We start from the raw sequence: 16444 nt of genomic DNA, 5'->3' as shown, positions 1-16444 counted from the left end.
ACAGCGCGCGCTCACTCAACGTTGAGTTGTGTCACGTCAGAGGGTGGGGGAGGGGTGCATTGTTTTAACTGAGTAAACTTACTCAATTTATTAAGAGTGTGTTATATATTAATAATATTGATTTGACTTAAGTAATATTTTTGTTCCTTGAAACAGATCAGTTTATCCATTCTCAAATATTTTGATTGAAATTTCACAAATATATTAAGGCTGAATCCCAATTCTCTGTCTTACTCCCATAGTTGCTTTGCAGCATATTTTGATCTTAGAAACTTCAGCTCGTATTCATCCCAAACGTGGATCAGCTGCCGGGTTTCCTCCGGCGTCCCTGTGTGATACAGGACAGTATATAAAGCACGTATCGATGTCTCCAGGGTGACCATGCAATGTCCTCTTTTTCCCCGACATGTCGCCTGGATTTCGGGATCACCCAAAATGTCCGGGATTCGGCTTTTGCTTTCTGCCGTCGCTATTCATTATGTGTACATTATTTGACACTGACACGTATGTGCCAGCTTTGCAGGTCATGCATTCAGCTTCAAACAGATCCCGACTGATACGAAAACAAAGGAATTTAAGCAATGCTAAAACGCACATAAACCGATCACTTGTTGAATGCATGACCTGCAAAGCTGGCACATACGTGTCAGTGTCAAATAATGTACAAATAATGAATGGCGACTGTAGAAAGCAAAAGCCGAAACCAGGACATTTTGGGTGATCTCGAAATCCTGGCCGGACATGTCCGGGGAAAAGGAAATTCACTGCTTATGGAGTTTAGTTAAAACTGTAGACATGCATGGAGTCCATGCAAGGCTAGTCAGAGAAATGCGGGACTGATTGTGCAAACCAGCAATGTATCGTTAGCATACACTGTTAACCCTTGCTGTAAAATTCTGACAATATTATACCATTTTCTATTAAAACAGTAATATACCGTAGAAAATAAAAGTAGCCTACAGGAATATACTGTGAATTAACAGCGCTCAAAGTCGACACTCAGAGGCTGTTTTCACAATCACACCCTATACCCTCATTCACTATTCCCTACATTAGTTCACTAATATAGTCCCCTTGAATGAAAAGAAGTGAGTGAATTGAGACACTGATGAACACCTGATAAGCAGAATCACTGAAGGACAGAAACAAGAACAGAAAAAAGAGAAACACAAAAACTACAACTGACTTCCAGCCACACTGAGTGTGAAACCAGTTTACAAACCAGTTTACGATTATTTCTTTCCTACATGTACAAAAGTTCTTGTTGAGAATTAACAGAGATTTAGTTATTAATAAAATTTGTTGTCACCATGATGGAGATCAGTATTTGCTTTAGTTGGTCTCTTGTCCCTGGACTTCTTACTTTTCATCTCTCCCTCTGACTGCTGTAACAGTGAGTTTATAAAACACATTTGTTATGGCAAGAAAAAGTCAAGAGGAAGATGATTAGGTGTTTTTATTTTTTTTGTGATGATGTCACAATCATCCTGGACATGTCTGATTTTCAGTTTTTTCCTGTATATAAAAATTATAGTAATATTTAGCATAAATCTGTGAATCTACAAAATGAAATCAATATTTCTGTAATCAGGTCTTCTGAAGAATATTGTAATCATATAGTGCATTCAGTTTATTTTACTCCAGCTTGGCTCAGACACACACAGACATCAACAATCAGCATATGAATCTCAACAATGGTGAAAAGTTTCATGTCGCAATGCATGCTGGGTTCCAGGATAATATAAAACTCCCAGCATGCACTGCTGCATGAATAATAATAATAATAATAAAAAAGAAATATTGACACCATTGTTGAGATTAATGTGCTAAATTGTGATATCTCGGTGTTTCTAAAACACAGTGTTGCTCTGTTTCTCTGCTTATGCATCATGTGTTAAAAAAAAAGAGTCATTGTATCATATTGCTGCGTTTTCACAGTGGTGGTAATGTAACACTTTTGATTGAGGATTAAACTCTGAATAAGTGAGAATGAATTCCTTAGTGAATGAACAGACAATATGATGATTTTGTCATCATAATCATTATAACTGCAGTCATTCATAAACTGTGTGTGCACAAGTGTGACTTGCAAAAACACAGCTCAAGCAGCAAAAGAAAAACTAATGTTTTAGCATCAGCATCCCAACTAAAGCAAGCACTGATCTCTATAACGGTAACTTCAAACCAAACATTTTCAATTAAACATCTCAATAACAACTTCTGTATGACAGAAATAAAGTCATACTGGTTAATAATAAGTGTAATAATGTGTAATGGCTGGAAGTCAGTCGTAGTTATTGTGTTTCTCTATTTTCTGTTCTTGTGTTTCTCTTTTCTTCAGTGATTCTGCTTACAATCACTTACATATTCCCTTAATTATCTCACTGCATCGTTACTTTTTACTCGTAGTGTGGATTTCCCTGAGGGGTTGAAAGGGTTAACTGTGTAAGATAAAAAAGACACACCCACAAAATGTATTTTAACAGTAATAAACTGTAAGTTATAAAACAGGTTTATACTGGCAACACTGTTGCCAGTAGTTTACTGTAAAATTATTTTTTTGGGTCACCATTGTGCAGAAGAGTAGAGCCTGTGCTTCAGTCCTGGAGAAGATCTACAAACATTGATGATTTGCTGCATGTTGCTTTATTTAACAGGGGGTGACTGTGTAGTTGCTGATCCAGTGGGAATCTTTTTATGTACAATAGTTTTTTAGTGGTCTCAAATGAAAGAAGTTCACAGTAATACTTTGCTCACATTATAAGTGCATTATAATTTTTAGTTAATACATTTAAATGACAGTTGGTAAATTTAAGGCAGTCGGTTTCTGCAAGTGTAATTAGTTAACTATAATTTAGTGCATTTTTACAGAAACAAACTAGATTACAGTAAAGAACTGTACAATTAACAGTATTTTACTGGCAACAGTGTTGCCAGTATTTTACTGTAAAAAAACCCGGTAAGGTCTAACAGTGTAGCCTAGCGTAGCAGACTAGCGATATTTAAAAACGTTTCAGTTAACAACATGGTTGCAAATATATATGTACATGACTGTGTAGAGCACAAAACAAGACTGTCATAATTTTTCAATCAGTCAATTAAAGCTATAGTAGGTAATGTTGGGAGAGCTAGCAAGATTTGAAAGCGGCACCTCTTCTAAGCTCCACCCCCTCCCGTCAGTACTCAGTCCAAAGCTACGCCCCCACAAACATGAACGCGCATCCACAGTCAGAGTCAGCTGCAGGTCACAGGAAAGCCGAGTATTTTTGTCATGTTGGAATAAATATTTTGAAACGATAAATGCCTTTCCTTTACCATTTCAGCATAAACAAGCTATTACTTTTCTTACCTCCTTACATGCTAAATGAATAATGACAATGAATGTGGTATAACACTTTTTGTTTTATTTAAAAAAAAAAAAACGAACAAGAGAGACCTAAGAGAAATACTTTTTTACACAAGTATCTGTACTTTCGCTGCTTTTGATTGTCATAAACAATCTGTATTTACATATAATAAATAAGAAATATATATATATATATAAGAAAAGGAGTGTCCAGGGATGGCTGACAGGTCAGGCTTTGCATGAGGCGTCGTCTGCTGTGGTGATCTACTCCTTTGGCAGTGATTTACCTTTAGGAAGAATATCACAATTACACATCTGACAATAATTACTGCATCTCAAAGACACACAATGAATGACAACACAACTTTGTTTCCATTTCACACAGTAACAAACATTTCTTCTCGTAGCTAACAAAACACATATGCCACATCACCACAGTTGTCCTGTTTATAAGCAATATATTAACGTCATTTTATCACAATTATAATGCAGACACTTGCGACTATGGCTGTGCAATATGTTCAAAATGTCATGTCCTAAAAGTCAGATAAGCAGACCTATAACGCAACTGGCTTACACCGACAGAGAAGCTAATGTTAGCATTGGGCTAATACTAGCTACAAAAGTAGCTACGTTGCCTAACGTAACATATATCATGGAAATAACAAATCCCCCCGAAGCAAAACAAATAATTACCTGTTCAGCAGAAAGACCACAACCTCGGCATCGCTTTTCAGCTCCCTCAGTTGTCTCCACCGTTCAAATGCTGCAATGTTGACGCGAGTTTGTGCTCTGGCTTTATCCAGTGCCTGTTTCGTTGCAGCCTTTTCTGCCTCCGATTTTCTTTTTTTAGGCTTTTTATCAGGCGAGCAGTTACCAGCAAAGCTGGCATTGGTAGATTTTGCTGCATTTTCTCTTCCATTGTGCCGCAAACTCCTGCTTACTCGGTGTAGTGAGCCATATAAATTGTCTCTGAGTGAGCTGAATGTTTCCGGGAACGGTGACATGTGATGAGTGCATGCAGGGCAGCGCGCGCAGTGGGGCTCCGGTCTGATTTTTTTCATTCCTTTTTCTGAACACATAATGTATTGACTACTCTCAGGATGGAAGGACCATTTCACCCAGTATAAAAAAAAGTGTTTCTGAACAGGATTACCTACCCTAGCTTTAAGTAAAGTCTGTTGCTGTAACATGTGAATCATTACTCGCGTAATGTTCCTCTCATTGTCCTCACTATCAGACAGCCTATGCTCAGCAGCGTCCATTCTTTTTTTAATATCTCCAAGTTCATTTCGTAAATCACTCACTTCTTTCCTCAGTGCCACAAACTTCCCCGACGTCTCATTGCGAAATGCTCTTATTTCGTTAAGTATTTCAGCCATACCAAACGCGGCTGCGTTGCTTTCCTCAGTCCCATTGTCTGGGTCAATTTGTTTGGTTTTACTTTTTGGCTTTGTCATTCTCAATTTTTTCGATCAAAGCCCTTTAGTGGGATGTTCTTCTGGTGAAAGCACCACGATTTTTCCCAAAGAAAACAGTTATAGTTGCAGTATTCACTTCAGTTTAAACAGAGTCATTTACCAGCCATATACTGCGGCGGCCATCTTGAATCCCCGAATTATTGTGAACAAGTGCCTCGTAAGGAAGAGTAAGTGCCTCCTATTGTCACTCCCAGCAGCAGAGAGAGGTGAGAACTGCACAATCTTTAGAGGCCGTTTTCTTCCCTTTTAGCTTTTTTGAGTGCCTACCTTCAAATGGCCACAACTTCTCCAAATATTATCAGATTTCCATGTGTTACACATCGTTGGAAAGCTTGGAGACTACACTTTCAGAATCTGTGAATAACTCAAAATGCCCCAGAACAGACTTGTGTCCCTACTTTCCGTGATTGGTCACATACATATATATATATATATATATATATATATATATATATATATATATATATATATATATATATATATATATATACACAGCAAAATCCCCAGAGTTAAATTAACTCTGTTCAGAGAACATTTGGTCCCTCTCTAAAGAGAGTTAAAATAACTCTGAATCAGAGTTAAAGTTAATGAGATACTTTAGTGATTAATTAAGTGATGATTGGAGATTAATGATGAACACCTGGGCCCAGTTTTTCAAAAGTAATCCAGTGGGATTTCGGATCACGGATTGGATCAAATCTTGGAAATGGGTTTTTCAAAAGCAAAAGAGGGATTCTGAACTAAGATCAGATCATGTAATCCGATCTTAAATTTGATCTGGATCAAACCTGCCCTTTGGGTTTTTCAGAACTTTGAACTCGGTTTGGGATCTATTTGATCCAAAAAAAAAACAGGATTATCCTGATCCCATCAGAAGGGTGGATTCAGTTGTGATTTTTCGAACCAAATAAAACCAGAGAGTTTTTTTTTTTAAGTGAATGATCACAAAATCAATGTTTACTGATGATATATACATTTCTTCATATTTGAAGCATATATGAAGCATGTCACATCTAATGAGATATGGTAAAATGGTAAAAATATGGTACAATTTAACATTATAACAAAATAAGGAAAGTAAAATGTTTCTGTTTATTACAGTGTTTCTGTTTCTTAAAATTAAAATAAACAATGGTTATTTGTGGCCACCGGTATTTTGCCAACTGTTGTTCTTTGCTAAGCCAGTAGGCTACACTGTTGGTTCCATTTAAGGCTCTAGTAAACAGGATTTGGTAATCCTGAAATTTGGTATTTGGATCACAGTGATCAATCCAAGGTTCCTTTAAAAAACTGGCATAAAAGTAAAATGGATCAAGTGATCCTGGATAGCAAAACATGGGATTTCCAAATCCGGATCAATTTGATCCAGATTACATTTTTTGAAAAACTGGGCCCTGCTGTCAACAAGATCTCATCAGAGGAGGATTAAACAACTCCATAAACAGCATTACCAGCTTCACTTATTACTAACCAGACTGACTTTATTTCTGTCAGACGTCTACAGAAGGTCTTATTGAGAATTAACAGAGGTTTAGATGTTGACGATTTATTGAAAATGTATGATCACCATTATGGTGATGAGTGTTTCCTTTAGTTGGGCAGTTTGACTCTTTTTGCAAGTTTATGGTTTTTGTAACAGTTTTTACCAAAACATGTAATTTGTTACAAAGAAAACCAAAAACAAAGATGATCAGGTGAAAGTTTTTAACAACATATAGTAGAAACTTGCACTTATTTCATGACCATCTAAAAGAGATTATTTGATGTTAATAGATTATATTCACTAACAATACTCTCTAGCCACAGATCGGACATTCTGAATTTAGATTTTTAAAATACATTATAGGGATTTTTTTTTTTTTTTTTTTAGACAAAGACATCAAGAATCAGCATATGAATCTCAACAATGGTGACATGCTTCATGCTGCAATGCATGCTGGGAGCCACAATAGTATAAAACTCATGGCTCCCAGGATGCATTGCGGCATGAAACATGTCACCATTGTTGAGATTCATATGCTGATTCTTGATGTCTGTGTCTTAGAAAAAAAAAAATCCCCTATTATGTATTTAAAAAATTAAAAATGTCCAATCTGTGGCAAGAGAGTATTGTTAGTGAATATAATTTATTAACATCAAATTACCACTTTTTGACAATGATGATATAAGTGCATCATTCTACTTTTTGTTGTTGAAAACTAGATCACCTGAACATCTTTGTAACTGGCATTCGTTGCAACAAATTATGTGTTTTGGTAAAAACTATTACAAAAAAAACACAAACTCACAAAAAAATAAGCTAAGAGTCAAACTGCCCAACTAAAGGAAACACTCATCTCCATTATGGTGACCAACCATTTTCAATAAATCGTCAACATCTAAACCTCTGTTAATTCTCAATACGAACTTCTGTAAACATATGACAGAAATAAAGTCAATCTGGTCAGTAATAAGTGAAGCTGGTAATGCTGTTTGTGAAGTTGTTTAATCCTCCTCTGATGAGATCTTGAGAGATTTAATGTCTTATTTTGTCTTCAGTTGATTTCATCTGTGGCTGGAAGTCAGTTGTAGTTCTTGTGTTTCTCTTTTTTCTGTTCTTGTTTCTCTTTCCTTCAGTGATTCTGCTTGTTGACAGCAGGTGTTCATCATTAATGCCCAATCATCACTTAATTAATCACTTAAGTATTTTATTAACTTGAACTCTGTTTCAGAGTTATTTTAACTCTCTGTAGAGAGGGACCAAATGTTCTCTGAGCAGAGTTAATTTAACTCTGGGGATTTTGCTGTGTATATTGCAGCACAGCACATAGCTTATTCCTACAAGGCACATGTGCTGTGCTGCATAAAATAATAATAACAATAGGCCTAGCCTAGCCTATAAATCGTTAAAAAGGAACACTTCAGTAACACTGCACTAGAGAAAAATATATTGTTTATCATATGTTACTTCAATCTCATTTCATAATGTCATAACGAAAATAAACATTTGGAGTAAAAAAAAATGAAGCCTATTGTTTGGTGCATTTTGCCTTTCAAGCGCGTGCAGAGAACATTTACTGAAGCGATCAAGCCGCTCAAAACTATTAAACTAATTATTGTTACCATATTATACATCTACGTTTGAGCAGATATCCACAAACACAGTGTTTAACAGTAAACACTAAGGGTGTCACGATTCTCCAAATCCTTGATTCGATTACATTTTCGATTCTAAAGTCACGATTCTAAAGCTTCCATTCGATTCTCGATTTAAAAAATGAAAGCACAAGCTATGCCATTTTTAGACTTTTATGCAATATAATAATATCTGACCTTTGTCCGCAATGTACCACACACATTGTCAAATTTAAACCATTTATTAACAACATAATGTAACAATAACTTATATCTTCAGTCAATTGGAAACTTAAACAATGTAACCTATTACCTATTATAGTCCCGGGGCTCCCTGGACTCCTCAGAGCAGTCACAGGAAAATAGCACGGCGTTTTAAATTGGGTTCCCACAGCGTTTGCAACGCAGTACGAGAGAACGTTCTCGTAAGGGAACGTACTTGGTTACTTGCATAACCTCGGTTCCCTTATAGGGCTCCCATTGGACCGCACGCCACTGCTAACTCGCCATAGGTTCGTGCAGTTGCCGCAGCACAGACAATCAGCTCGCTCAGACGAGCTATGATGCTCTCGCTGTGCAGCTGCAATGCGTTTTAAAATACAGGCTTCAATATTCTCGAGAAAAGGAGTTTTACCTATTACAGGCAAGCCGAGCTGACGTGACATGGGGGTGTGGCACAGAGTCCTGCACGGGTCCGATTTTGTAAATCCGCACCCGCCCGTACCCGCAGTGCTTAAAACCGCATCTGACCCGTTTTCCGACAGCAGCACTAATTAAAATCCGCACCCGACCTGACCCGACCCACTTAAAATAGAACCGACACCCGACCCGCACCCGAAATAAAATCAGTTCAGCCAATCACATTATAGACACACTTACAAAAATGTTTATTGCCAGGTCATACAGAAGATATCACACGACAATTAACACAAGGGACAACTTCAGCCGAAGCTAAGGCCAGTACATGAAGAACATGGCTAACATTAGCCCACCACAAAACTAACATTTTACCAATCGAACAGAGGCTACAACACTATATGCCACGCAATTTCGTCTAGCCTACATCTGACAATTTTGGGTTCAAACACGCCCTGCACACCACACATACTTAACAGTGTTAAATTTGAAAAATACTGTTAGATAGAATTAACGGCTTGGTTTGTTACCACAGTTATCTGCGTGCTTCAGCGATGAAGTTCCACATTTGCGGCTATAATCCAGCACGAAAATGCAGCAAAGCCTTTCACAATATTTTCTTCAGATAACTCCAAATTTCTCCCACACACTGGACTTGATTTTTGATGACGTATTGTCGACAACTTTACAATCTCCACTAGCTATTATTTTCTTCAACTCCTCAGCATCCATCTTGACGACTGCAAGCAGATCGCGCGCACGCGCGTGGTTATGATGAATTTTTAAAACTGAAAGTAGGTAACGTTATCCTGGGAGGGCGTGGCGCGTGGGCACAAATAAACTGATGTGGATTTTAAATTATTTTATCAACTTGAAATACAGGCATATTTTTGTTGATGTGTTCCTAAAAATATGCATGGCTATATTTTTACGTTTGCATGTGATTGTTTTAAACCCGCTTTTAGACCCGTGTTTCCCCCGTGTCCAACCCGCACCCGTATCCGTCACAGTTGGATATTTTTCACCCGTTTGAGCAAAATTTGCGGGTCACCCGATGGGTACCCGCGGGTACCCAAACCCGTGCAGGACTCTAGCGTGGCAGCATCGACGATTCCATTTTTTGATTCGATAATCGAGATTGAGCATTAATTTCTTAAATTGAAATCGTGACACCCTTTGTCATGTCTTGTCATGTTATGTCTTGTTTCTGTTCTTTCTCTCTACTCTGTCTCCCTCTGCTGGTCTTTTTTGGTTACTTTTCCTTTTCTCTTCCTCCAGCTGTTCCTCATCTTCTCTGACTACCTCGTTTACTCTCATCCCATCTGTTCCCTCTCCCCTCTGATTAGGTCTCTATTTCTCTCTCTGTTCCTGCTTCTTTCTTTGTCGGATTCTCACTTGAGTTTCTCATGCTAGAAGCAAACTACAGTCCTGTTTGTCTCCGTCCTAGTCCTATCCTGTTGGTATCCGCCTGGTGAACGCGATCTATTCTCTGCTAATCTTCTTGTTCTTGTATTCTGTCCAGTTCATCTGACGCTGTGAGAGATCTGGTAACCGCAGTCTTTTCTCGAGCCTTGTCTACTCTGAGAGACCTGCAGCCTGTCGCCGCAAACACAGCCTTCTCTGTCTGCTGCCTAAAGATTCTTTTTGAAGTTATCTGAAGTATTTTTTGCTGAAGTATTTTTGTTTCATTTTTATCGCCCTCTCTGCGGGTTGCCTGTTTTGCCATTATCTCTCAAGAAGAAGAATTGTGTTCTACATTTTGCCACCCTGTGTTCTCATTAAAGACTTTTTAATTTTGTTAATTTGCTTTTGGGTTCTCTCTTACCGGCATAACACCCTTAGTAAACACGGTTCTAAACATTATAATATTCACCATAGTATACACTCATACTAGCCTACTTTTATCATGCTGTGTTTTATTATAGAATATGAAAACATCCTCGTGTCGGACATGTATATACATTTAGCACTGAAAAGTTGCCTACCAGTCTAGTTCACATTTCAAAATGTTTCTGTCTATTTATAGATACATATACAGTACATGTACGATATTAGGCTTAGTTCATGTTTTTACTCCAATCTCATTTCATAACATACATTTTAATCTGGCACCACCAGTCTTACCTTAAAAATCTTCTCATCTTAAAAATCGCGTTCTTCTAATTCTTCTGAGGTAAATCTAAGTGAAACAGCACAGCACAAACAGTCTTCCAAACTCGATGAAAAGCACAGGAGTAAGTTACCCAAGTCTCTGATTCTTTGTTTTGAGGTAATGAGGGCGTTTACAGGTCTGCGTTTCTCCACGTGGATCATTTGCATGTCAATCGCGCGTGGGCGTGGTCACATTAAGGATGCGTTAATTAGGTTAATTAGGTTAATTAGTTAACTAACTAATTAATTAGGATGCGTTTGAGAAACTGTACATGCCGCTGCTTTCATACGGATTACTTAAACAGAGAATATTTGTTTTTTATATAATTTACATACTTTAAAAATAGAGACTCCAAGCATTGTACAGACATGCGTTTCAAGTCTGTGTGACAAACATTCGCTGAGTTACAAGTCATTTTCTGTCGCGTTTCAGAATGAGTTTCACATTGAGAGATACGGCAGAACGCGCATCATGTTTATTTTCTTTATTTTACGAAAAACACAACGTTTTGTTTTTATTATGAGTGTACACAAATAAAAGAAGACATTTAACAGTTTTGAATGATGTATAACAAAAGTATGTAAGATCAAAATCAACAGAGTATTTTGAATCTCTTTTGCACTGATATGAAAAAAACGAGCCTATCGCACAGGTGCGATAGCCGACCTCAGGGGGTTAACTAACCACTTATAAATGACTTACAACTGAACGTTATTATAAAGTGTTACCGTGTAATTTTGTGCAGTAATCCTTGTATAAATAATCTTATCAAGTTCAATCTATTTTCTCTCTCTCTCTAGTATTCTCTAAGTGTAATGGTCTTTAATATTTCTTATGCTGTTATTGTAATTTATTGAATGTCAGAAAAGTGTGCAATTTTACAACTAGAGCCTTTTATTGGAAACATGAACAATACGGACACTCAAGTTTTAAAACATTAATAATCTAAATGAAGAAAGCTTCATACATGATTTAAAAAAACATAAAGAGAAACACACTATAGTGATTACACACTTTTACATAAATTCATTAAGCGTTTACTTTCATTATCGCACATCCATCTATAAAATGATCGCCTGATTACTTCAGTCACACGTCATCATGGCACTCCTGTCAATCATTCAGGGCTCCTCCCACAAAGAGATTAATATTTACTGTGTCCAAAACACTACAGCCTCTTCTTGTTAGGTTGAGAAAGAAAGAAAGAAAGAAAGAAAGAAAGAAAGAAAGAAAGAAAGAAAGTGAAAACATTAATATTGAAATATTTAAATAAAAGCATCAACAACATTTGTCATAAGGAAAGGCTAATAGATTGGGTTTTGTCTCTATCTAGTGGGTATTCTTACTTACTGGAAGATTTTCATACAGAGACGAGTCCAGTTCAGGTTTACAATCATGAAGTTGAGCAGCCTTTATTAATGAATGTAAAAGTAAAAACAGGAGTGTGTTATTTAAATTCCCATATACTTAGTCAATATAGATATGTTCACACTGACATTGAGCGTTTAATTCCTTTTGACTAAAGGTGAAGAGTATTTAGTCTGTTGTAGGAAACACTTACCATTTCATTCTCATACTCAGGATCACTCAATTCAACATCATAAGCGTCGCGTCTGTCATGATCCATCTTTGTCATTAAAGAAAAAAAACAGAATAAAGAGAAAATAACATCTATAAACAACTCACTAGAAAAAGTTTCTGCTACATTCAGACTTTCAATCATTTAGATACCAAATAATTTCCCTGATCAGTAAACTTCTGATCATTTTTCTCACCTGTGTGTCATTTCTCTTTTTCATCCTCCTGGTTCCCCTTTAAAGACAGTGATTTGACACAATTACAACCAATCAGATTCAGAAATTATTTGATGTTTATGATTTTAACTAAAGGTATTTCTATAGGACGTGGCACTACCACTTTGAATGTGATTTTCAATCTCCTGTTCGGGGCGATCCTGCAGCCCACCAGAGAAAATGCAGGCGAAATTACTTTCAAAAACGCGCTTTCTACAGATACGAGTTGATTATTAGCTTATTTGTGCATGGCATTTGTGGGAGGAGGAAGAGGAGCTAATGTATGTGGGACGTCTGAACAGCGGACAAAGTAGCTGTCAGTGTGGAAAGAAAGAATGGGAAATTTTGCCTTGGCTCACGTTCATCACGACCAGAGACGAACCTACATTAAGTGTGTGGGTCCCAGGGAAAATTAGGAAAATTAGTCTAAAATATTTTTTAACATAAACATAAAGTTCTTATTTTTAAATAAACAAAAAGTCAATCTTCATCTTTATAGTAGAAGATAAAATTCAATCTTCATATTTATAACTGTCACCATAAAAACTGTGCTTTGTGTGGTAGTGACAGGAATGAGCTGTTTAATCTTTATTTTATTATTTTATTAGTTCATGACGTCTCACTGAATTAACAACTTTCTTATTCAGTCATTCATTCACACACACACTGCAGAGTACGTCCTGGTTTGCTCCCTGAAGGAGGGAACGGAGCACGTAGTCGACCTCGACTGAATGGGATCACGCTAGGGAGCCTGTCATCTTCGAGCATGTTAGAACAAGCCAATTCGCATCACACACTCCGCCCCCGGGATAGGTAATACCCGCCGTAGGGATTACAACATATGGACCGAGCCTAACACAGGTTCCACCAGTGCATACGAGTGGTAGGCCTGGCTTCGGAAGTTCCGCCACGTGCGTTGCCGAAGGGTATGGAGGAACTCAACAGGGTTCGGTTTAAGAGGGAACTCACTGGAGCGAGAATTGCGCACGTATCCAGTCCATAGTAGGGGAATGGCACAGCAAGCCAACACTTCAAACCGTGCTTACAGTGAAACTGGCTTCATGTGAAGGGAGCCCACAGGAAGCAACGGTTCGACACATCGACTAGTTCTCTAGCTAACGTGTAAAGGTATCGCCCTGCCCCCAACTCTATTAAACATCTGCTCAGCGAGGCACTCTGTATCAACGCCTAGGAGGGAGCAATATCCTCGCTTAGGAGGAGCTCACCACCCAGGTGGGCACGTGCATCTTGGGAACTTTCTCACTAAGCTGAAGTCACAGAGGTAGTCAAGAAACTCCTCGGTGGCAAGGCACTGGGGGTGGATGAGAACCACCCCGAGTACTTCAAGTCTCTGGCCAGTTGTCATGCTGGCCCCATCATACCAGGACCTTCAGCATGCACTGGGACGGTTTGCAGCCGAGTGTGAAGCGGCTGGGATGAGAATCAGAGGCCATGGTTCTCAGTCAGAAAAGGGTGGCTTGCCCACTTCAGGTTGGTGGAGAGTTCCTGCCTCAAGTGGAGGAGTTCAAGTATCTTGGGGTCTTGTTCACGAGTGAGGGAAGGATGGAACGGGAGATTGACAGACGGATCGGTGCAGCTTCTGCAGTAATGCAGTCGATGTACCGGTTTGTCGTGGTGAAGAAAGAGCTGAACCGCAAGGTGAAGCTCTCGATTTACCAGTCAATCCACGTTCCTACTCTCACCTATGGTCATGACATGTGGGTCATGACCGAAAGGACAAGATCCCGGATACAGGCAGCCGAAATGAGCTTTCTCCGCAGGGTGGCTGGGCGATCCCTTAGAGATAGGGTGAGAAGCTCGGTCACTCGGGAGGAGCTCAGAGTAGAGCCGCTGCTCCTCCACATCGAGAGGGACCAGCTGAGGTGGCTCGGGCTGGCCTGGAAATGCCTCGGTGTCCCCCCGGAAGAGCTGGAGGAAGTGTCTAGGGAGAGGGAAGTCTGGGCATCCCTGCTTAGACTGCTGCCCCCGCGACCCGTCCCCGTATAAGCGGAAGAAGATGGATGGATGCCATTTTACTTACCACGTTTTACTAAATGGGTGGAGGCAGCAGCAGGCCGTCGGGGCAGGATGTGCCGGATGGCCTCCGTCTGCTTCTGGGCAGCAAAGAACTGCTGGGCAAAGTTCCCCATCATCCAAAGTTCTCCCATAACCCAACCTGGGAAATGGGAGATCGAACCTTGTCCGCTTTTCTCATATCTGCCAGGTTGAGTCAGACTGATCGCGCGAGCTGCAACCGCAGAGGGAGAGTCTCGACCTCACCGTAATCCTCAGGTCACCCAGCCCAGATGGCAGAAGAAAGGCCTGGGGATTGGGACTGCACCTTCGCGAGCGAAGGCGAGTCTCGACCTCAATGCCGAGATGGTCATGTTCCCGCAATGAGAACATGAGTCATCCACCAAAGCTGCTTCATCGTGCTGTAAGCCCAGACACGTGATGCAACTTTTGTGACCGTCAGAGGGGGACAGAGCCTTACCGCACCCAGAAATGCACGGATGGAATGGCATCTTGAAAAAGACGCATTCACACCCATGTTGCTCTTTTAGAAAATGGGACCCGTCACCAGTCCCGGAGCACACAGGGAATGACCGCGGCAACACTTATTACAGCGAACTGAAAGGGAACCACAGACACACATCTTACCAAATCACTAACATCGTAATGATCACTGCAGCTCCACAGTGGATATGTATAATATCACCAGACGTCCGGCAACTGAGACAAAAGAGTAAAACATCTGAACAGATTCATTTGAATCACTATAGAAAGAGTAATGTAAGTATATGAGCCGCTTTACCTTTAACAGTGACAGTTACAGCGTCTGATCTCTGAGATCCATGTTGATTGTGAGCCTGACAGTAGAAGCGTCCACTCTGTAGTGCACTGAAACTCTGTCCAGATCCAACAGCTGAGGTTTCATTCTCCTTAAACCAGAAGTTCTGGGCAGGAGGGTTTGAGTCACTGATGCAGTTCAGAGTCACTGAATCTCCCTCCACTATTTCACCAGAGATGGAAACTAAGACATTTTTTGGCGGGTCTAAAGCAGAAAACAAAAAAATTCACATCACAGACGATGTTTAGAGGATTTAATTTCACATTTACTGAACCATCATTAACTCACACATGACATTTAAAGTCACAGTATCAGAGTATTTCTCTCCATGTTCATTGATGGACTTGCACTTGTATTCTCCACTGTCATCAGAGCTGATCTTTGAGAAGCTGTAGATTCTTCCAGATCCTACAAATGTTCCTCCTTTAAACCAGCTGATTTCTGCAGGAGGGTTTGAGTCACTGAAGCAGTTCAGAGTCACTGAATCTCCCTCCACCATTACACCAGATGGACTGATGGACACTGAGACTCTCCTGGGAGGGACTAAATAGGACAAAAATGTAAATTCATAATAAATATTACAAAATTATACATTTTGAAATTTTGAAAAAATGTGCTGGTGATCATTAACTCACACATGATGTTTAAAGTCACAGTATCAGAGTATTTCTCTCCATGTTCATTGATGGACTTGCATTTGTATTCTCCACTGTCATCAGAGCTGATCTTTGAGAAGCTGTAGATTCTTCCAGATCCTACAAATGTTCCTCCTTTAAACCAGCTGATTTCTGCAGGAGGGTTTGAGTCACTGAAGCAGTTCAGAGTCACTGAATCTCCCTCCACTATTACACCAGATGGACTGATGGACACTGAGACTCTCCTGGGAGGGACTAAATAGGACAAAAATGTAAATTCATAATAAATATTACAAAATTATACATTTTGAAATTTTGAAAAAATGTGCTGGTGATCATTAACTCACACATGATGTTTAAAGTCACAGTATCAGAGTATTTCTCTCCATGTTCATTGATGGACTTGCATTTGTATTCTCCACTGTCATCAGAGCTG

General features: G+C 39.3%; 1 protein-coding gene and 1 long non-coding RNA gene across 3 annotated transcripts in view; both read right to left on the bottom strand.

Moving 5' to 3' along the window:
• Positions 1–15872, bottom strand: part of LOC311077942 (B-cell receptor CD22-like) — a gene marked incomplete at both ends in the record, with an annotated part of 103985 nt that extends 88113 nt beyond the window's left edge. The window contains one exon of the mRNA XM_084106587.1: positions 15662–15872. Coding sequence (XP_083962713.1) covers positions 15662–15872 — 211 coding nt within the window. The remainder of the gene's footprint in view (positions 1–15661) is intronic.
• LOC311068317 lies at positions 12068–15221 on the bottom strand. 2 transcript variants are annotated; one of them, XR_014603363.1, is made up of 4 exons: positions 15184–15221; positions 12505–12541; positions 12291–12356; positions 12068–12139 (listed from the first exon to the last, which is right to left on the bottom strand). It is a non-coding gene; the product is annotated as an uncharacterized lncRNA (long non-coding RNA). The 2 variants fall into 2 exon arrangements; XR_014603364.1 differs by lacking the exon at positions 15184–15221 and having other exon boundaries at positions 12505–12607.
• Positions 15873–16444: the final 572 nt, after the last annotated feature.

This window comes from Abramis brama (assembly GCF_963993115.1).
Source record: "Abramis brama genome assembly, chromosome: 2".
In the NCBI taxonomy this organism is placed as follows: Eukaryota; Metazoa; Chordata; class Actinopteri; order Cypriniformes; family Leuciscidae; genus Abramis; species Abramis brama.
The sequence above is the reverse complement of the archived record's forward strand: the minus strand, read 5'-3'. Positions and strand labels throughout refer to the sequence as shown.